Raw genomic sequence first — 23,813 nt, forward strand, 5'->3', positions numbered from 1 at the left:
CCATCGGTTCGAGAACAGACCAAATAGCGGGGGAAGTACTTCGCCCCAAGCCGGCGGGACTGTCCCTCCTCCCATGGAGTGGCCAAGGGGGAAAGGGCAGGAGAACCAGAACTAGAAACGGTACCTTTTCTTTTGAAAGACTCGGCCGCAGAGCGACCTGATACGTGTTGACGTTTCATCTGCGAAACGTCCGCCCCGATACCACCCACTCCGACCAGGGGCTCTCCCCACGGGCGCCACCCAGCCGCAACAAGGGCCACCTGGCAGGATGACCATTGCCGGGAGTCCTGATGCCCCAAGGAGACGGGCATCTACTCCTTGGCCAACGTGGGGAGGGTGCAGCTCAGGTATCGGCAGTACGATCCCTGTGTTGTCAGGGGGCTACAACCTAGAGGGTACATGACGACCCCGCCACAACGGGCTGGCTACCGTGCTGGATTTCTGGCGCCATGGAAAGTCCATCATGATCGCTGGTGCAGATGGAGATGCACTATGGGCGTAACTTGGACAACCCATCAGGCGTTTAGGCCCAATTTGAGGAATAGTGGGTATGGTTACAACGCCAGTGCAATGCTGAGTGCCAAGGTCTTAGTGCACTTAGGACCAGTGGTACACCATGTAAGGTGTCCTTCCCCAAAAGGCTCGTACTTCTGTAGAATTTTGAAAAATGGAGGTCAAACCCCAAGGGGGACCATCACATAGAAGGCCGAAACGGTTGAAACTCCTTTTAGTCGCCTCTTACGACAGGCAGGAATACCTCGGGCCTATTCTTACCCCGGACCCGCAGGGGGGACTCAGAAGGAATGCTCGCCGATATGACAGCGGAGGTTCAGCAGTCTCAGCATAAAGGCTTTCCACAGGGCTGGTGTAAAAACCTCCAGACACTAAATGTAATCCTCGGTGGTGGATAGAGTCGAGACAACGAAGAATAGACGGCCGAGCAGAGGAGTAAACTATGCTTCCATAGTCCAATTTCGAGTGCACTAAGGCGCAATAGACGCGGTGAAGGACCACTCGGTCTGCTCCCCAGGACATACCATTCAGGACACGGAGGGTGTTGAGCGATCGCAGACAGCGAGCCGAAAGATAGGAAACGTGGGAGGACCAGCACAGTTTTCTGTCAAACATAAGACCCAAGAATTTAGCGACGTCCGAAAATGGAAGGTTGACATGTCTTAGATGTAAGGAGGGTGGAAGAAACTCCTTACGTCGCCAAAAATTAACACAAACGGTCTTACTGGGAGAAAAACGGAAGCCGGTTTCGGTGCTCTAAGAGTAGAGGCAATCGAGACATCCTTGAAGACGTCGTTCAAGAAGGCTGGTCCGTTGAGAGCTGTAGAAGATCGCAAAATCGTCCACAAAGAGGGAGCCCGAGACATCAGGACGGAGACAATCAATAATTGGATTTATGGCAATAGCAAACAGTACAACACTTAGCACGGAGTCCTGGGGTACCCCGTTTTCTTGGGAGAAAGTACGGGAGAGAGTAGTGTTCACCCGCACTCTAAATGTGCTCTCTGTCATAAATTCGCGAAGAAAAAGGTGCAGCCAACCTCGAAAGCCCCAAGAGAACAGTGTGCGGAGGATGCCTGTCCTCCAACAGGTATCGTATGCTCTCTCCAGATCAAAAAATATTGCTACTGTTTGGCGTTCCCGGAGAAAATTGTTCATGATATAAGTGGAGAGAGAAACAAGATGGTCAACTGCAGAACGATGCTTTTGGAAACCGCATTGGGCAGGTGTTAAAAGACTGCGGGACACCAGCCACCAAGCTAAAGGGCAATTCACCATACGCTCCAAAACCTTACATACACTACTCGCGAGAGAAATGGGGCGATAGCTAGAGGGGAGATGTTTGTCCTTTCCAGGTTTCGGAACAGGAACGACGATAGCTTCCCGCCATCGTCTGGGAAAAGTACTGTCGGTCCAAATTCGATTATAAAGGCGAAGGAGGTAACGCAGACTATGGGTTGATAAATGCAGGAACATTTGGATGTGGATACCATCCGGTCCTGGGGCGGAGGAGCGAGAAGAAGAGAGTGCATGTTGGAATTCCCGCATGGAGAAAACAGTATTATAGCTCTCGCGACTTTGAGAGAAGAAAGCAAGAGGTTGCACTTCCGCTGCATGTTTCTTCGGGAGAAACGCTGGTGGCTAATTTGAAGAGCTCGAAATCTCAGCAAAGTGTTTACCCAAGGAGTTAGAAATTGCGACGGCGTCCACTAACGTATCACACGCGACAGTGAGCCCAGAGACCGGGGAGAAACTAGGCGCGCCTGATAACCGTCGAATCCGGCTCCAAACTTCCGGAGGAGGGAGTGAAGGTGTTAAATGAGCTAATAAAGAATTTCCAGCTTGCCTTCTTGCTATCGCGGATGACGCAACGGCATCGCGCACGGAACTGCTTATAGCGGATACAGTTGGCCAAAGGCGGAAAACGCGAAGAGCACGTCGCCGCTCACGTATTACGTCACGGCATGCCTCGTTCCACCAAGGAACTTGGGGGCGCCAGGGCAATTCGGAGGTGCATGGTATTGAACGTTCCGCAGCTGTAAGAATAACATCGGTAATATGTGAGACCTCATCGCCGACGCTAGGAAAGTGACGGCCATCGAATGCCGCTAGAGACGAAAAAAGTGTCCAATCGGCTTGGGCAAACTTCCAGCGTCGCAGGCGCATATAGGGCAGTTGGGGCTGCAGTCTAAGGACACATGGAAAGTGTTCACTCGAGTGTGTATCATCAAGGGCGAACCATTCGAAGCGCCGAGCTAGCGGAACAGTACCGACCGAAAGGTCCAAATGAGAGAAATTTGTCGTAGAGGCAGACAAAAATGTAGGGACCCCAGTGTTGGGGCAAACTAGATCCGCTTGGTGGAAGACGTCTAGCAATAGTGAGCCACGTGGACAAGGATGTGGAGATCCCCAAAGCGGGTGGTGGGCACTGAAGTCCCCAACCAGCAAATAGGGGGGTGGAAGCTGACCAAGAAGATGAAGGAGATCAGCTCGTGCCATTGGTGTGGACGATGGAATGTATACAGTACAAAGAGAAAAGGTATATCCAGAAAGGGAAAGACGGACAGCGACAGCTTGGAAGGAAGTGTTTAAGTGGATTGGGTGATAATGGAGAGTATCACGGAGAAGAATCAGGAGTCCTCCATGGGCTAGAGTGCCTTCAACAGAGGGGAGATCAAATTGGACGGACTGAAAAATGGGGGAGAACAAAGCGGTCATGGGGACGCTGCTTTGTTTCCTGAAGACAGAAGATGACCGGCGAGTAGGATCATAAGAGGATCGACAATTCATCCCGATTGGCTCGAATGCTGCGGATATTCCAGTGGATAATGGACATAGGGTGAACAGAAAATGGAGGAATGTGACCAAGGTTGCCGTCAACTCAACGACTGCTCAGAGCTTGCGACCGACAGCATGGAATGGCATTCAGCCGAAGGCAGAAGATCCTGATCCATAGGTTGTTCAGGAGCAGCTCCTGCCACCAGCGATCGGCCGGTTGATCGGTCGCCAGCAGTGCGCCTCGGCGACACAGAAGACGGCCGAGGGCGATTTCCGCCAGGTGGTGCTGTAGATGAGACACGCCTTGGCGGAGAAGGAGATGAACTGGGTTTCTTATTAGCCTTCTTGGAAATATGATGTTTAGATGAAGGAGGAACCGATGGTTGTGAAGTTAGGGTACGTAAAAAATCTTCACGAGTACGCTCTTTTTTCAAAGTCTTGGTGTCTGACTTTTGGGGTCGAGATTTAGCAGAACCCGATGAAGAGTGAGCCATAGAGTGGGCAGGCGAAAGTGGTGAGGTTGAACGGGCGATCTTTGCGCTGGCCGATCTGACGACCGTGGCACTAAAGGTGAGGTCACAAGTCCGCGTGGCCGCCTCCTTTGTTGGCTGCGGATAAGCAAGGACAGTGCTGTATTTTCCTGTCTGAGGCATGGTGGGCTGTCGACTGGCGAATAATTTTCGAGCAGCAAAGGTTGACAGCTTTTCTTTCACTCTGATTTCCTGGATGAGCTTTTCGTCTTTAAAAATGGGGCAATCTCGAGAGGAAGCAGCGTGGTCACCCATACAGTTGATGCAGCGAGGGGATGGACATGGACAAGCACCCTCATGGGCATCCTTGCCACACGTAACACATTTGGCCGGATTGGAACAGGACTGGCTGGTGTAATTGAACCACTGACATTGATAGCAACGCGTAGGGTTTGGGACGTAAGGGCGAACGGAAATTATCTCATAGCCTGCTTTGATTTTGGATGGGAGTTGAACTTTGTCAAATGTCAAGAGGACAGTGCGGGTTGGAATGATATTCGTGTCAACCCTTTTCATAGCTCTATGAACAGCCGTTACACCCTGGTCAGACAGGTAGTGCTGAATTTCGTCGTCAGACAATCCATCGAGGGAGCGTGTATAAACGACTCCACGCGTGGAATTTAAAGTACGGTGCGGTTCCACGTGGGCAGGGAAGGTGTGGAGAAGTGAAGTACGCAGCAATTTTTGTGCCTGGAGGGCACTGACTGTTTCTAACAACAAGGAGCCATTCCGTAATCTGGAACAAGACTTTACAAGACCTGCAATTGCGTCGACACCTTTCTGAATAATGAAAGGGTTGACCGTGGAGAAGTCGTGACCTTCATCAGACCGAGAAACAACAAGGAACTGTGGCAACGATGGAAGAACTGTCTGTGGCTGAGACTCAGTGAACTTACGCTTGTGAGCAGACATAGTGGAAGGTGAGGAAACCATTGCAGAAGAATCCCCCATGATTACCGGCGTCTCCAATGGCGCGCTCCTCCCTTGTGGGGGCCCTCTCTGAGGGCACTCCCGCCTTAGGTGATTGTTCACACCTCCCGACAAAGGGACGGAGAGACCAATCGGCACTTTCGGAAGGTATCAGCTCGGGTAATCACCCCTCCCTGGGCCTGGCTGTTACCAGGGGGTATGTACGTGTCCTACCTGTCTAACCGGGGCGGGGAATTACGTGTTACCCCGTCACCGGCTACGCACGAAAATGCGTGGGTCGGCCTTCAGACACGCACAGGGAGGAAGAAAGAGAAAGGGGAAAACAAAGAAAGGGAAACGAAAGAAGAGAGGTCTCAAACGCCGCAGCGGAGAAAAGGGTAAAGAGAAGAGGTAAGGAAAAGAAAAGGACAAAGGAAGGATGAAGACATACAAGCAGAGACGGCGAAGAATGCGTTACAGTTACGAGCGTCCGTCTCCGGACGTAGGCACAAACCATACTCCCAGAGGGGGAGAAAGGGAAGGAAAGAGCCAGAGGTGCGGGGAGGGGGGCGAAGACGGGGGATAGGGAAGGATGCGGAAAAGGAAGGTATGCAGCCCGGAAAGGAAGGAGGGCCATATTAGCTCGGGGTTCCTGTGCTCGCTACGCACGTATCCACAAGAGAGTTGTGGACCCCCTGGGGGGCCGAAGCTTGTTGTTCGTAAGTGCAGCCCAATCAGCATGCCACAGCGATAAAATGCGCCGACAAATGACCCTGCTACAATCTGATGAAGGGACACAACAAGAAGCTGTCCGAGGCTGGAGGACCGCAGCCTTGGCTGCGGCATCTGCAGCTTCGTTCCCAGGGATACCGACATGGCCAGGAACCCACATAAAGCTAACCAGAGAACCGTCGTCCACCAGCTGCTGAAGAGAGCGTTGGATCCGGTGCACGAAAGGGTGAACTGGATACGGATCACTTAGGCTCTGGATGGCGCTCAGGGAATCGGAGCAGATGACATAAGCAGAATGTCGGTGGCGGCAGATGTAAAGAACAGCCTGGTAGAGGGCAAAGAGCTCAGCTGTGAAGACCGAACAATGGCCATGGAGCCGGTATTTGAAACTTTGTGCCCCAACAATAAAAGAACACCCGACCCCGTCATTGGTCTTAGAGTCACCTGTATAAATCAAGGTCATATTAATGAACTTCGAACGAAGTTCGACAAAACGGGAGTGGTATACCGAACCGGGGGTAACCTCCTTTGGGAGCGAGCTGAGGTCAAGGTGAACGCGAACCTGAGCCTGGAGCCAAGGTGGCGTGTGGCTATCGCCCACTCTAAAGGTTGCAGGGAGTGAAAAATCAAGGTGTTGAAGGAGGCGACAAAAGCGAACTCCAGGGGGTAGCAGGGCAGAGACATACAACCCGTATTGACGGTCGAGAGAGTCGTCAAAAAAGGAACGATAAGACAGGTGGTCGGGCATTGACAGTAGCCGACAGGCATACCGACAAAGCAGTATATCGCGCCGGTATGAGAGTGGCAATTCACCGGCTTTGGCATGAAGACTCTTGACAAGACTAGTACAAAACGCTCCGATCGCAAGACGTAAACCCCGATGTTGTATGGAGTTTAGGCGGCGTAAGATGGACAGCCGTGCAGAGGAGTATACGAAGCTCCCATAATCCAGCTTGGAGTGGACGATCGACCGATATAGGCGAAGTAGGACGGTTCGATCCGCTCCCCATGACATACCACTGAGAACACGGAGGACATGTAGAGAACGGGTACAACGGGCAGCCAAATATGACATGTGGAGACCAGCTAAGTTTCCTGTCAAATGTAAGACCTAAAAATTTTGTTGCCTCCACGAATGGGAGAGCAACAGGACCGAGTCGCAAGGACGGTGGGAGAAATTCTTTGTAGCGCCAGAAGTTAATACAGACCGTCTTCTCGGCAGAAAAACAGAAGCCATTGGCGACACTCCTGGAGTAAAGATGGTCAAGAGAACGCTGAAGACAGCGCTCCAGGAAACATGTACGCTGCACGCTGCAATAGATGGTAAAATCGTCCACGAAAAGGGAGCCTGATACATCAGCTGGGAGGCAATCCATTATTGGATTGATCGCTATGGTGAAGAGAGCGACACTCAAAACTGAGCCTTGTGGCACCCCATTCTCCTGGCGAAAGGTGTCTGACAGGACAGAACCCACACGTACCCTGAACTGTCGATCCATTAAAAAGGAACGAATAATAAGTGGGAGGCGACCGCGAAGGCCCCATGTATGAATGGTGCGAAGAATGCCCGCCCTCCAACAGGTGTCGTAAGCCCTCTCCAAATCAAAGAACACAGCCGCGGTCGGGTGCTACCGCAAGAAGTTATTCATAATGAAGGTCGACAAGGTAACCAGATGGTCAACAGCAGAGCGGCGCCTACGAAATCCAAATTGTACATTGGTAAGTAGGCGTCGAGATTCGAGCATCCAAACCAAACGAGAGTTAACCATTTGCTCCATCACCTTACACACACAGCTGGTAAGCGAGATGGGTCGATAACTGGAAGGCAAGTGCTTGTGCTTCCCCGGCTTGGGAATCGGTACAACAATAGACTCGCGCCAGCATGCGGGAACATGTCCCTCAATCCAGACGCGATTATAAGTATGAAGAAGGAAACCTTTACCCGCAGGAGAAAGGTTCTTCAGCATCTGAATATGAATAGAATTAGGCCCTGGAGTGGAGAACCGTGACCGGGCAAGTGCATTTACCAGTTCCCGCATGGTGAATGGGGCATTATAACTTACACGATTCGAGGAGCGGAAGTTAGGTGGCCTAGCCTCCTCTGCCTGTTTTCGGGGGAGGAAGGCAGGGTGGTAATGAGCGGAGCTCGAAACCTCTGCGAAAAAGTGGCAAAAGGCATTGGAGACATCCTCAGGGGCCTCAAGGACGTCATTCGCGACCGTCAAGCCAAAAACTGGTGAGTGGACCTTAGTACCAGATAGCCGGCGCAGGCTACCCCAGACAACAGAAGAAGGAGTAAAACTGTTGAAGGTGCTTGTGAAAGCAGCCCAGCTGGCTTTCTTTAATAATATGACGACACTGCGCACGTAATCGTTTATAATTGATACAATTCGCCACTGTAGGGTGGTGTTTAAAGGTGCATAAAGCACGTCGACAAGCACGTAAAGCCTCCCTACATGCTGTGGTCCACCAGGGGACCGGTACGCGACGTGGAGAAGAAGTAGTGTGAGGGATGGAATATTCAGCAGCAGTGAGAATGACTTCCATGAGGTGCGCGACCTGACTATCGCAGCTTGTGAAGGTTTGATCCTGAAAGGTCGCCTTGGAAGAGAAGAGCCCCCAGTCTGCTTTGGAGATGTTCCAACTAGTTTAGCACGGAGAGGGGGTATGATGCAGGAGATGGATAACACACGGGAAGTGGTCGCTCGAATATGTATCAGAAAGTGCATACCACTCACACCGGCGTGCAAGTTGGGTAGTACATATAGAGAGGTCTAAATGGGAATAGGTGTGATATGTGTCCTAAAGAAAAGTAGGGGCGCCAGTATTGAGGCAGACAAGATTGAGCTGGTTGAAAAGGTCTGCTAACAGAGAGCCCCTCGGGCAGGATGCTGGAGAGCCCCAAAGGGGATGGTGGGCATTGAAGTCTCCAGTTAACAAAAATGGTGCAGATAACTGGGCAATAATTTGCATCATGTCTGCCCTGGTAACGGCAGACGACGATGGAGTGTAAACGGTACAAATGGAAAATGTAAAAGTGGGGAGAGTAATTCGGATGGCAACTGCCTGCAAGCCGGTGTGCAATGTGATGGGATCGTAGTAAATATCATCCCGGACCAGCAACATAACCCCTCCATGAGCCGGAATACCTACCACAGGGTGTAGGTCAAAACGCACAGAGGTGTAGTGTGCCAAGGCAATTTGATCGCATGGGTGTAGCTTCGTTTCCTGGAGGGCTACGACGAGTGGACAGTGCAAGCGGAGCAGCAACTTTAAGTCCTCTTGGTTCGAGCGAATGCTGCGAATATTCCAGTGAATAAGTGCCATCGTGAGAAGAAAAGGAAGATGAAAGAAGGGGTCACCTCGAAGACCGCTGAGGGCCTGGCTTCGAGCGAGCTCTGCCGCCGCTATCAGTAGGCGGACAGTCATCGTCCATTGGTTCTATAGGTTCATCGGCCATCTTGTTAAGATGGCCGGGAGGGGGAGCTTTCTCTGCAGGTGAACAGCCAGATGTTCGGCTACCAGCGGTGCGGCCAAGCAAAAGGGATGACGGCCGGGGGTGGCATCGGCTGGGTGGCGCAGGAGAAGAAATGTGCCGTGGCGGAGAAGGAGAACTGTGCTTCCTATGAGCCTTCTTGGAAGGTCATTTAGTTGAAGTACTGGTCGATGGCTGGGAGTTCGAGGTACGTAGGAAGTCTGCACAGGACGGTTCCTTCTTGAAGGCCCATGCACCTGACTTCTGGGTCTTCGTCTTGGCAGAAGCTGATGAAGGTGCTTGTGTCTGAGGGGTGACGGGAGGAAGAGGAGACATCGACCGCGCGATCTTAGCACTGGCCGAACGGACGACCATGGTGCTGAAGGTCAGATCGCATGCCTGTGTCGCCACCTCCCTGGTAGTCTGAGGACAGGCAAGGACAGTACTGTATCTCCCCGCTGGGAGCAGCGTGGGCTTCCTACTAGCAAATAGCTTGCGAGCAGCCGAGGTGGACACTTTCTCTTTGACCCGAATTTCTTGGATACAGCGTTCTTCCTTGTAGATGGGACAGTTGCGGGAGGACACTGCATGGTCACCATGACAGTTCACACAACGAGGAGACGGAGGTGGACAGTCACCCTCATGGACATCCCTGCCACAAGTGACACATTTAGCCGCATTGGAACATGACTGGCGAGTGTGATTAAAATGCTGACACTGGTAGCAGCGCGTAGGTGTCAGGACATAGGGGCGAACAGAAATAACCTCGTAGCCCGCTTTGATGTGCGACAGCAGCTGAACACTATCAAAGGCCAAGAAAAGTGTCCGGGTCGGTACAAGGTCATTGTTGACCTTTTTCATGACCCTACGGACAGCCGTCACGCCCTGCTCAGCGAGGAAAGACTGAATCTCCTCGTCAGTCAATCCGTCGAGTGATCTAGTATATACAACACCATGAGACGAATTCAAAGTGCGGTGAGCCTCCACCCGAACAGGGAACGTGTACGGGAGTGTGGCCCGAAGCAGTTTTTGTGCCTGAAAGGCGCTCTCAGTTTCCAGTAACAAGGTACCATTACGCAACCTGGTACAACACTTGACCGATCCGGCTATGGCATCTACGCCCTTCTGGATAACGAAAGGGTTGACAGAGGAAAAATCCTTTCCGTCCTCAGATCGAGAAACTACCACGAACTGTGGGGCAGGCGGTAGTATTTTTGTCACTGGTGGCTGGTCAAGTTTCCGTTTGTGGGCAGAAGTCGAGAGAGAAGAAGAAGAGAAATCCATTGCGGAGGAATCCCCCACGATTGCCAGCGTCTCCGATGGCATGCTCCTTCCTTGTGGGGACCCTCTCAGAGGGCACTCCCGCCTTAAGTGAATATTTACACCTCAAGTCACACCTCACGAGAAACAGACGGAGGGACCAATCGGCATGGTCAGAAGGTATCAGCTCAGGCAATCACCCCTCCATGGGCCTGGCCTTTACCAGGGGGTACGTGCGTCCCTTACTTGTCTACCCAGGGCGGGGAATTACGCGTTACCCCATCACCGGCTACGTGTGCGAACGCGTGGGTCGGCCTTCAGGCGCGCACAGGGAGGAAGGAAGAAGAGGAAAATGAAGAGAGAGAGGGAGAGAGAGGACAGACTGTCTCAAACCCTGAGACGGAAACCGAAGAAGGCAAGGAGAAGAAGGCAAGGCGAAGAAGGCAAGGGAAAGCAGGCAAGGGAAAGCAGGCAAGGGAAAGAAGGCAAGGGAAAGAAGGCAAGGGAAAGAAGGCAAGGGAAAGAAGGCAAGGGAAAGAAGGCAAGGGAAAGAGTAAGGAAGACAGTGAGATGGAGAAGAACAAAGAAAGGAACCAACAATGGAAGGAAGAAACGAGAAGAAGTGAAAAACCAAAATGACCACAAATATAGGTCGTGGAACCATCCGTCTCAGGACACAGGCGCTAACCACCCTCTTGAAGGGGAGGGACTCCTTTTAGTTGCCTCTTACGACAGGCAGGAATACCTCGGGCCTATTCTAACCCCCGGACCCGCAGGGGGGCACACACCAAGTTGTGTGCATTGATAGCGAGAAGTCAAATTTGGTTTGTGTTAGGCCTGGAGTGCTACAAGGATCGGTGTTCACACCTTTATTGTTTTTATTACTAATCCGTGTTTATTTATAAATTCTCACATGACAACATCAGCAACATTGACTGGATATGGCAGTTGCTATTATAGCCGACCAACAGGCTACAACAGGGAAGCTGACAAGCTCGCACACTAACGCACAAAGAAACCGCCAACACCGCCCTACACTGTTAATCCAATATACAACCTATCAAGACACTAAATGATGATGAACCTAACTGTTACTGGTATGCTGACACTGACCGAGAAGCTGCAGCCGCCGAGAAACACCACTGCACAACATCAAAGGCATCTGCCTGCAAGATACCCACTAGAATCAAAATCTAGCCTTGCGTGACCTGTTGCAGACAGCAAGAAAACTGCTACTGCTCGTAAAATCTGACCCAACTATCACACAGGTTTCTTTCCCTTGGCTCTTGCCTTGGCACTTTTTTCCCTTTTGCCCTTCAAATCGCTACCTTTCGATCAACTTTCGACTCAATCTATCTCCAGATGAGCGGATGAGATTGGTTAATCATAACCAGACATATGCAAACATCGCAGTACCTACAAGGCCAACACAAAACATCTTTGCATATTGGTTAGTTTTCACTGAGTGAGGCCTCGCAGGATGTGGGTACTGCGATGTTTTCTTACTAAATGAAAGTAAAACACACGTATTTAATTTTAGCCTCTAAGAGATTCCTAACAATCATGAATTAAAAACTACTAAACTTTTAGGTGTTCTTACTGACAATAAATTGGCCTGGAAACCCCATATTAAAAATATATTTTCTAGACTTTTCAAGAGTCATTTATTTAACTACAAATTTATATCTAAAAACACAGATGATGTGACTTACCGAACGAAAGTGCTGGCAGGTCGATAGACACACAAACAAACACAAAGATACACATGAAATTCAAGCTTTCGCAACAAACTGTTGCCTCATCAGGAAAGAGGGAAGGAGAGGGAAAGACGAAAGGATGTGGCTTTTAAGGGAGAGGGTAAGGAGTCATTCCAATCCTGGGAGCGGAAAGACTTACCTTAGGGGGAAAAAAGGGGTATACACTCGCGCACACATATCCATCCGCACATACACAGACATGTCTGCTGTGTCTGTGTATGTGCAGGTAAGTCTTTCCGCTCCCGGGATTTGAATGACTCCTTACCCACTCCCTTAAAACCCACATCCTTTCGTCTTTCCATCTCCTTCCCTCTTTCCTGATGAGGCAACAGTTTGTTGTGAAAGCTTTAATTTCATGTGTATGTTTGTATGTCTATCGACCTGCCAGCGCTTTCATTTGGAAAGTCACATCATCTGTGTTTTTAGATATATTTTTCCCACGTGGAATGTTTCCTTCTATTATATTCATAACTACAAATTTAAAAAGATATGTTCCAAATAACTATGCAAGATCACGAAATTTTGCTTTCTTCCAATGTATCATATCATACGGAATTTTTTCATGGGGTAGCAGTTGTTAAGCAAATGACATTTTATTGTTGCAGAAGAAAGTAATAAGAATAATGACAGATTCTGATAAAACAGAACATTGTAAACTTCTGTTCATTAAACTGGAATGTCTGACAACAGTAAACTTATTCATCTATAATGTTTTATTCTATGTTAAAAACAACGTTTCTAATTTCACACTGAGAACTGATGTACGTAGTTTTGACACTAGAAACAGCACACATGTAGACATACCATACCACACATCATCTAAATCACGTAACTCCTACCTAGCCTTTGGATTAAGGATGTTTAATAGGCCAAGGGTAGATTTTACAGAATTGCCTATAAATATTTTTAAAGCTAAATTGTATAAGCGGGTCGACGGAAGCGTTCGATCCCACCCATCGGCTTTGACTCGTGACGTAAGGCTGTTGTGGTGTGTGATGTCACCACGGCGCGGAGTTTAGTTTGTGAGAGTGGCGTGTTTGTAGGTGTTGTTTTGATGTGATCGGTGGTGGTCTCCAGTGGTGTATTTGTATGTTAGGTGATGTTTTTGGTTTAGTGTGTGTGTGTGTGTGTGTGTGTGTGTGTGTGTGTGTGGCGTGTTTATAGGTGGCGTATTGTTGCGGTCGGTGGTTCTCTCTGGTGGTGTGTTTATGGGTAGCGTGTTATGTGGCATATGGGGTTCACTTGTGTGGTAGCATTGCATGTGTGTAGTATCAGTGGTGACTGTGCCTTCAGTGGAATATATTTCAATGAATTAATGATTTTGGTCTTGTTATGTTGACGTTACTGTAGTTTCTTTTCTGTTCATGTGTAAATTTTGGTAAATTTCTTTGCTTATGTCTTTGGTAGGTATGGATATGACTGACAAGGTCAACAGTTTTTGGTTGTCTGCGATGATGGGGGACAGTGCGTTGTCTCTAATAGAATTTCTTCAGCAATGCGGGCTGTTGGCTGAAGTCGTGAAGTGTTCAGTGTGTCGTGAAGCAATGAGACTTACTAAAGTTTTGGCGTCTCTGACCAGGGATGGCTATATGTGGATGTGTCGTAAGGATAACAGGTCAAGGGAAGTGTTTGATTGCAATTTTGATTTCCTAGAGAGAGAGAGTGTGTGTGTGTGTGTGTGTGTGTGTGTGTGTGTGTGTGTTTTGTGTGGTAGGATTAGGTGTGGTGGTGGTGAAATTTCTGAGATTTATAGTGTGGTAGCAGTTGTTTCTGTCGACCAAGGGAAGTGATCGATTCCAGTGGATTTTGTGTGTAGTGGAAGTTGTGGGGTCTTGTCATTTTAGTGTTTTTTGTCGTTTGGGTTAGTGGCGTGTGTGTATATTTAATTGTCCCCACCCAAAAACCCCCAATTTCCTACACTTGTCCCATTAGTTTGATTAAGTTTTTCGTGGAAGGTGTGTGTGTGTGTGTGTGTGTTTTTCGATGTATTTTCATGTTTGTTATGTTTACGTAATGAAGTCATAGGCGCCATATTGGAGTCATAGTGGACGGTCGTTTCCGTCATACTTGTGACGTCATGGGTCAAAGCAGACGGGTGGAATCAGACGCTTCTGTATAAGCTACTAGTAAACAACCTCTTCACCCAGTTGACAAATGTATTGGAAATGAAAATGCTGCTCTCTAACATATAATTTCTAGTTTTACCTATTTCATGTAAACTAAATTACATTGATATAGTAGTTCATATAGAAACGTACGCTTATGACTGTCTATTGCTGTAAGAGCTGAATGATAATAAATTATTATTATCATTATTGTTACTATTATTATTGTTATTATTTCTTTCTTTCTTTTCTCAGACGTTATGTCTGGTCAAAAATGGAAAGTGACGCGGACCTTCATCAAGCGTGGCTTCCTTTTAACTGTGTGGTATATGTTATATTGCATTTAGGAACTTTCGGGTAATTGAACATGTATCAATAATTATGGATTTCTGTAGTTGTATATACAAGTCTGGATGTAGCTGTATTGCATTGATGTACTGGTGGATATTGTGTGGTATGACTCCTGTAGTTGATAGTATAATTGGTATAATGTCAACTTTATCCTGGTGCCACATGTCCTTGACTTCCTCAGCCAGTTGGATGTATTTTTCAATTTTTTCTCCGGTTTTCTTTTGTATATTTGTTGTATTGGGTATGGATATTTCAATTAGTTGTGTTAATTTCTTCTTTTAGTGGTGAGTATGATGTCAGGTTTGTTATGTGTTGTTTTGTCTGTTATAATGGTTCTGTTCCAGTATAATTTGTATTCATCATTCTCCAGTACATTTTGTGGTGCATACTTGTATGTGGGAACGTGTTGTTTTATAAGTTTATGTTGTAAGGCAAGCTGTTGATGTATTATTTTTGCTACATTGTCATGTATTCTGGGGTATTCTGTATTTGCTAGTATTGTACATCCACTTGTGATGTGATCTACTGTTTCTATTTGTTGTTTGCAAAGTCTGCATTTATCTGTTGTGGTATTGGGATCTTTAATAATATGCTTGCTGTAATATCTGGTGTTTATTGTTTGATCCTGTATTGCAATCATGAATCCTTCCGTCTCACTGTATATATTGCCTTTTCTTAGCCATGTGTTGGATGCGTCTTGATCGATGTGTGGCTGTGTTAGATGATACGGGTGCTTGCCATGTAGTGTTTTCTATTTCCAATTTACTTTCTTCGTATCTGCTGATGCTACATGATCTAAAGGGTTGTAAAGGTGGTTATGAAATTGCAGTGGTGTAGCCGATGTATTTATATGAGTGATTGCTTTGTGTATTTTGCTAATTTCTGCTCGTTCTAGAAAGAATTTTCTTAAATTGTCTACCTGTCCATAATGTAGGTTTTTTATGTCGATGAATCCCCTTCCTCCTTCCTTTCTGCTTAATGTGAATCTTTCTGTTGCTGAATGTATGTGATGTATTCTATATTTGTGGCATTGTGAACGTGTAAGTGTATTGAGTGCTTCTAGGTCTGTGTTACTCCATTTCACTACTCCAAATGAGTAGGTCAATATTGGTATAGCATAAGTATTTATAGCTTTTGTCTTGTTTCTTGCTGTCAATTCTGTTTTCAGTATTTTTGTTAGCCTTTGTCTATATTTTTCTTTTAGTTCTTCTTTAATATTTGTATTATCTATTCCTATTTTTTGTCTGATCCTAGATATTTATAGGCATCTGTTTTTTCCATCGCTTCTATGGAGTCACTGTGGTTATTCAATATGTAATCTTCTTGTTTAGTGTGTTTTCCCTTGACAATGCTATTTTTCTTACATTTGTCTGTTCCAAAAGCCATATTTATATCATTGCTGAATACTTCTGTTATCTTTAGTAATTGGTTGAGTTGTTGATTTGTTGCTGCCAGTAGTTTTAGATCATCCATGTATAGCAAATGTGTGATTTTGTGTGGGTATGTTCCAGTAATATTGTATCCATAATTTGTATTATTTAGCATGTTGGATAGTGGGTTCAGAGCAAGGCAGAACCAGAAAGGACTTAATGAGTCTCCTTGGTATATTCCACGCTTAATCTGTATTGGCTGTGATGTGATATTATTTGATTTTGTTTGGATATTAAGTGTGGTTTTCCAATTTTTCATTACTATGTTTAGGAACTGTATCAATTTAGGATCTACTTTGTATATTTCCAATATTTGTAGTAACCATGACTGGGGTACACTATCAAATGCTTTTTGGTAATCAATGTATGCGGAGTGTAGCGACCTTTGTTTAGTTTTAGCTTGATATGTCACCTCTGCATCTATTATCAGTTGCTCTTTACATCCTCGTGCTCCTTTGCAACAGCCTTTTTGTTCTTCATTTATAATTTTGTTCTGAGTTGTATGTGTCATTAATTTCTGTGTAATGACTGAAATTAATATTTTGTATATTGTTGGTAGGCATGTTATGGGGCAATATTTAGCTGGGTTTGCTGTGTCTGCTTGATCTTTAGGTTTCAGATAAGTTATTCCATGTGCAAGTGTATCAGGGAATGTGTATGGGTCTGCAATGTAACTGTTAAATAATTTAGTTAGATGTGAATGTGTTGAGGTGAACTTCTTTAGCCAGAAATTTGCTATTTTATCTTTTCCAGGGGCTTTCCAATTGTGTGTAGAATTAATTGCTTGGGTGACTTCATGTTGCAAAATTATCACTTCAGGCATTTGTGGTATCATCTTGTATGTGTCTGTTTCTGCTTGTATCCACCGTGCATGCCTGTTATGTTGTACCGGGTTTGACCATATGTTGCTCCAGAAGTGTTCCATGTCTGTTATGTTTGGTGGATTGTCTGTTTTAATGCGTGTGTTATCTATTGTCTGGTAAAATTTCTTTTGGTTTGTGTTGAATGTTTGGTTTTGTTTCCTTCTATTTTCACTTTTTTTGTATCTTCTAAGTCGTTTGGCCAATGCTTGTAATTTCTGCTTCTTTTCATCTAATTGCTCTATTGCTTCTTGTTGTGAGATTTTACCTAACCTTTTTCGTTTTTTTGCTGACATTTCATTTCTTATAAATTGTGTTAGCTGTCCGATGTCTTTTCTCAGTTTTTCTATTCTGATCTGTAGCCTGTGTTGCCATGCTGGTTTTGTGGGTTTCTTCTGTGTGTTGGTTGGTTCTGATCTCTGCCTAGTGTGTATATTTAGTGTAGTGAGTGCTCCTATATAAACCAGTAGTTGTAACTCTTCCATAGTTGTGTTTTCATTTATTTTGTTGTGTATGATTGTGTTGATAGTTTTTATTGTTGTTTCGACTTGTGGGTTATTTGGTGGTCTATGCAAGAATGGTCTAATGTCTGTATTTGTGTCTTTGTATTCTATATATGTCAGCTTCGTGTTCTATTTGTGCTTGTTCTGGTGGCTGTCTTAAGATTTAGTTTTCCTCTGATTGTTTAATTGAGGCGTGTTGTCCTTTGTTTGTTTGCTCTGGGATGTTTGAGTCCATTACTGTATTTTCTTCTTCTTCTGATTGCACATTATTTTGTTCCAGTATTTGTTGTACTTGTTGTTTGATGTTTTCTAATTCTGACTGGGGTATCCTGTTATTTTTTATTATTACACCGATCTGATCAGCTAGTCGTTGTTCTGTTAAAAATTTTAATTCTGGGCATCTGATTATAAATGTTGTGTATACTTGTGATCTGTATCCAGTTGTGTTGGTTCCTAGGTTTCTTGCCTGGTAATAACAGAGCATGAGGTGTCGATTAACTTCATCTGACCATCTCATCCTCTGTTTTTGTTTTCCTTCTAGGGTGGTTGCAGGAAGCATATCCTGCAAAACACCTCTATTTGGATTTGAATCATTTTCCAGTTGGCTAGCAGTGTCATTACCATTGTGGGCGGGCATAGGGTTCAAGCGTCATCCCCGACCGTGACGGCGCTTGTCCGAGGCTTCTTTAGTTCTGTCCTGAACCAACTAATCACACTAAAAGGGGGGTTAGCCCTATTAGTGGTTATTCCTTTTTCATCGCCTTTTACGACTGGCAGAACATACCGGAGGCCTATTCTTTTCCTGGGCCTCCACGGGATTTTTTATTATTATTTCACTGTTAGTTGTCTTTTCAGTGTAAAGAATTACAATAGATAACTTTGGTGCACAAATGAGGTGATATATTTTTATTCTGTTACTGTAAATTAAAAACAAACTTCAGTGAAAAGTAAGAAAAGCAGCAAGCAATAATGAGAGACGTTAAGAACTTTGAATATATACCAGTATATGCTGATATAAAACCTCCACAAAGAAAAATTACATAAAAAAAAATAAAAAAATCAAATACAAAGATGGAAACTGCATTTTTAAAACACACACACCTTGCATATAACTGTTTTCCTTGATATCTTGATGCAAAAATGAAATGAGTTCACTTAACGGTGAGAGATATGATTTTTCTCCAAAGCACTTATTGTCATGTTTATAAAACTGTGCACCATGTCTTTGTAATGATAGGACATCTGCCTTAGACGTCACAATGGCAAAGGGTAGCCAAACAGCATCATTCCAACTGGACCATGAAAGGAATTGTGAATCTGTAGGGGGCATATAGTTAATCTCAACATCTTTAAATTCACGTGATTGGTGGAAAATGTGTCTTGTGTACCAGATTTTGTAGAATTTGAAAGCCACATTCTGCTCAACTTGCAATCGTTCCCAAAAAGCATTTTCACGAGTTTCCATAGCAACAGTGCTCCCATTTGCATTCATTGGAAGTCTCTTCATTAGAAAGGTGATAGTAGCAATGACTAGAAATGCTTGTTTCAATTGGGTTTCTGAAACTGTCACTGTGCTGTACTTGTATTTCAAGAAACCTTCATGCAATTTTATGTGAATCTTCTTGTTATGAACCATGGTGGAAGGAGTCTTTAATTCCTTGCACAAAGTCTTGAAATATTATCATTTTCGTAAGATATCACCACTTCTTCTCTGACAATTCCAGGTAACATCTTTTGACCACTCCTGCATTCTGGAGCAGCAATTAAACCATGACTCTCTTTAATTGTTCTTTCTCCAAGTCCGATGTGCTCTAGGACACCAACAGTAGAAGTTACTCTGACAATACTCAATAAAGGTGGAGCAGATAATAAAAACTTGAAACTGTCCATTACGAGCTGAATTCTACATTTCTGAGTTAGGAGCTCCTTATATCGGAAAATTGGTTGCATTGTTCACAGGGCACTCTAGACAATACAGGGTGCTAATATGCTCTGCTTCTTCACAGATCAAGTAACATTAAGGTTTCTCAGAACACAGGTACAGTATAGCAATGACATTTCCAGTAATATGATTGCACCACACATTACTACTCACTGCAATTAACACCTTTATAATAAAGAGACTTCCAACATATAAAAAAGGAGCAGTGTCGCAATGGGAGCTCATGAAATGGTTTGCAGAAAAGGTTGCAAGTCAGGCAGAACGTGGCTTTCAAATACAACAAAATCTGGCACACAGGACCCATTTCCCAGGCATCACATGAGTTTAAAGATGTTGAGATTAACTGCATGCCTACTGCTGATTTACAATTCCCTTCATGGCTAGCTTGGAATGATGCTGTTTGGGTCCCCTTATCCAATGCTACTACATGTCAGGCAGATTCCCATCATTACAAAGACACAGTGAGGAGTTGTATAAAAATGACAACAAGTGCTTCAGAAAAAAATAATATCTCTCACATTTAAGTGAACTCATTTTGCTTCTGCATCAAGATGTCGAGGAAAACAGTTATATGCAAAGTGGAAGGGTTTTAAAGTTAGTTTCCTTCTTTATATTTGAATTTGTTTATCAAAATGTTCTTTGTAAAATTTTTATATCTGTACATATAAGTACATATTTAAAGTTATTACTGTGTCTCATTACTGCTTACACCATTTATGTTTCATTTAACTTGTCTTTTTAAGTTGCAGTGACAGAATATGGATGTATCACCTCATTTGTGCACCCACATTGTCCCTTAATTCTTTACACAGGAAAGACACTTAACAGAGAAATACAACATACACACTGAGAAAAATGATTCATAACTGTTTTCAGCTCTAAATTGTTTACAGTTCTGACCTACAGGTCAATTTTTCAAGGAATACACGTTTTTATTATTAATGCCCTGTATTCTTTGCAGATAAGATTGCTGACAGATATATAAACATTTCAGCAAAAAATCATATTGTGATTCAATTGTCTATGTACCCCACAGGACTTTGAAATTTGTCAAATTTGCCCTTTTTTGTGATGGAGTCATCTTTAAGTGAAGGTAAGAACTACTAATTTCAATGCCAAAAGCTTGTCATTGTTATTTATACTTAATGCTAGCACTAAAGAGTTATAGTGCGTACGATGAAGTCTGCATTTTTTCCCTCTGTGAAGTTATAATTTGTAAAAAATCACACATGTAAAGCACATCACGGAGAAAGAGCAATTCTCAACATTATTCATAAAAAACAGAGATGTATCCTACTTTTTATGCAATATATCAACATAATGACTCACACAGTACATGACTAAAATACTTGATGTCTGTAGGTCACCTCATTACTGAATAGCAAGTGTCTGAGAACACGGAAACCGGTTCCTGACTAATGACTGGGTACCCACCCATGAATCTTCAAACCTGAATTTATCAAAAATGGTAAGAGTTAGAACAGTGCTATTTGGCAGTTTTACTACTGAGACATGTGGGCATCCATGTTCCAAATATGACTAAATTCTGAAATAGCCACATTTTCACCCCCTGTGAGATTACACGGAATGAACCATACTAGCTACTCATAGGAATATGAGATCGGGGTGATACGCATAAAAACATTTCTACATACCAAACAGCTTTTTGTAAATGCACGTCATGGCTCCTTCTGGGGTATACACAGCAATCTTGTCTTCATCTCGGATTTCATATTTCAGGCCTCCTTCAGTCACTATTTTACATTTCACTGACTTGATATGATGCTCAAGTTCGTCGTCAGGAATACTGTCATTTAAGAGTTTCTTATTGCGAACGATTGTACATGTGGCATTTCTAACAAGAGCTGCCTTCGCTGGGAGTCCAACAGTCTGAAACACATTCGATCTCTTAAATTTTGATCACGAAGCGGAATTACGGAACAGTGGTAAACGAACTAAATTAAGAAGTAACAGGCAATTTCAGCTTAGAGGGCACTATTCAAATAAACTGCTGCTTAGTACATAATTTCCTTACCTCTTCACCGTCTACAAACGCGACTATTGCAGGCATTATTCTGTTGCCACTGTCGTCGGCTATAATATCGACTTTCCCATCCTGAGAAACAAAACGTAAAATAATGTCAAAGTTACATAGATATGATCTTATTAGAACGTTTCTCACGAATACATTCGAGCTAGAAGAATAATCGTTCATGACTTCACTTCTGGCACATTAGAAGTTCTCAGTGAACAACAAATATGAAAAACATTACCAACCTTACAATACGCCAAGCAGGCTGAAGAATTTCCCACGTGAATGCCAAAAACACCAGCCATTTTGCTAGTCTTCGACGACAACAAACTGTACACGATGCGCAAACAACACACTACTGCCGCCAAAATACAAATATTCACGCGTCTTTGTTTTCCTCTGCATAGCGTTCAAAGAAGTATTCTGCTGTCAAAGACGTAATCAAGGATGTTAGATGGGGAGATATGTCAGTCATAAAAATAAGAAATACGAAAATATTCAGTAATTAGTACGAATTTCATTTTTCCAGATGCCACTAGCGAAATAGCGCATTATTAAAGAAATAAAAATATCAATACTGAATTGTTAATTGAAAACATTTTCATAATAAACAAAAATGAAATTGTGATCCATATTATCTTTGGCGTTCCATGGTGTTTTTTCTGTGTAGCTTAAAAATTTGATATTTGTTAATTGCAATGAGCGCAATTTTCCATCAACTCGTTTAGTATAATTAATTGTGTAAAGGAACGTCTGTCGGTAATAACGCGGATAAGTCAAGGCTGTGCATAAATAAGCCAAAATCGTTTTGCCTATTTATTTGTTATCATCTCACCAAAATTAAAGAACAAAAGAGTGGGATCATGTAGAAATGTGTAATGAAATAATTCGGATATTTCCATATATGACAGACTTAATTAGTATTTGCATTTGTAATGGGTGAATTTTTCCCTGTGAACTGTTGTGATACCTGCGTATTACGAACGCGAGATCATTTTACTTTGCGTTCGTCTTTAGTATCCGAAAGATTTCCAGCTCCTGCTGGGTGATAAATTAGTGTTGTAGAAGCTGTTTAAAGTCGTAGCAAACACCGCAGTACCTTGATCTCTGTTGTTAAACACTATTTGTATGTAATTTCGTCAGTGTCATTCCAACCCATCTTATCGTGCTTTAATAATTGAGACATGGATGTAAGAACATACTAGCAGTGCGGGACTGCATGAAACAAATACTGCACTGTATGACCATAACGAATGTTCCTGATGCGTTGCTACATTCTCTTTCCACCTTTAAAACTCTGCAGCAAAAGTTAAAAGTGTGTGAATCACATACACAGAAAGCTTATGTGGCACTGGCAACAATAAAATAATTTGGCTTCTACAGAACTTCAGCCTAAATTTGTATTGTCTCATGCATACGTATCTTTCACCTAGACAATGGTACCATATTCTTTAAGGTCTGCCTTTTTTTTCTAGTTGTGTTACAAAAAATGCCGCAACACTCCGGTCACAATTTTCAGTTTTTACGTTTTCTCGCAAGGAGTCAATTTCTTCCTAGGCTATTCGCCTAAATAATTCACTGAAAATACTTCACAACCCACGTTATCGCACTAACTACAGAAACTCAAAACTACTTTAGCACGATGACAACCCAAACCCAAATGAACACAATGTTACCCGTTAAACTCAGCACGTCTATTTTTACCAGCAGAGGGCACCAGCAAATATAACAACATGGCACCTAGAAACACAACCAACTCAAAAACTCCACATCGTCGTGACGTCACACACCACAATACCATTACGTCACGGGTCAAAGCAGACGGGTGGAATCGGACGCTTCCGTTGATCCAGCCAGAAGGCATAAACAAAACAAAAAAAAAAACTTATTTAGGTTGGCCATTGCCACTGCTTGTTCTGTCATTGCGCATTCAAGAACGCAATTATGAAATTAATTTCACTGACGAAAGTGCCAATGATAATGTGTGAGGTGGTGATGGTTGGTACAATTTTAATCAAAATCTATAATACAAGCGTAAATTTCCTATCCAATCCTTATAAAAGTATATTTATATATTCTGTGTGTGGTATATTTTGAGTTATTTAGTTTCAGTGTCAAATAGTAAGGGGTACCCTTTACTACTTGAAATTAGTACAGTTACTAAGCGCACCTCCTTCCGCATGGAAAGAAACCTGATAGTTTCATTATATTGCACTGATAAATGAAAATGGAAGTGGCACATATACACACTTTCATGTTATTCTATGGAAGTCTCTAGGAGACAACACATTTAAGTTAAGAAAGGTTCCTCTACACCCAGGGTCACCTTGACTGCTGGCTGGTGACAGTCTGGGATAGGAAGGGAAAAGATTAATTGGAGGATGTGAAGTCATACTGCATATTAATGCAAGGGCCTACTAAATTAATTTTCTGGTGGTAAGTCCATTGCTCTATATAGATTAGAATCACAATTCTAGTAAATTTTAGTTTCAGTTTGCAGGCCTGTAATTTCCACAGGGTTCTCATATACATCTACATCCATACTCCGCAAGCCACCTGACAGTGTATGGCAGAGATCGGTAGCTGTTCATCTCTTACCGAGATGATTGAACATAGAAAATGTGGCAGAAATCAGA

General features: G+C 44.1%; 1 protein-coding gene across 1 annotated transcript in view; it reads right to left on the bottom strand.

Moving 5' to 3' along the window:
• The window catches only part of LOC124555466 (heat shock 70 kDa protein 14-like), a 201,466-nt gene extending 179,856 nt beyond the window's left edge, over nucleotides 1-21,610 (bottom strand). Inside the window, exons 1-3 of the mRNA XM_047129389.1 lie at nucleotides 21,423-21,610; nucleotides 21,181-21,261; nucleotides 20,801-21,035 (exon numbers count right to left, since the gene is read on the bottom strand). Coding sequence (XP_046985345.1) covers nucleotides 20,801-21,035; nucleotides 21,181-21,261; nucleotides 21,423-21,482 — 376 coding nt within the window. The 5' untranslated portion in view covers nucleotides 21,483-21,610. The remainder of the gene's footprint in view (nucleotides 1-20,800; nucleotides 21,036-21,180; nucleotides 21,262-21,422) is intronic.
• Nucleotides 21,611-23,813: the final 2,203 nt, after the last annotated feature.

This window comes from Schistocerca americana, chromosome X (assembly GCF_021461395.2).
Source record: "Schistocerca americana isolate TAMUIC-IGC-003095 chromosome X, iqSchAmer2.1, whole genome shotgun sequence".
Classification (NCBI taxonomy): Eukaryota; Metazoa; Arthropoda; class Insecta; order Orthoptera; family Acrididae; genus Schistocerca; species Schistocerca americana.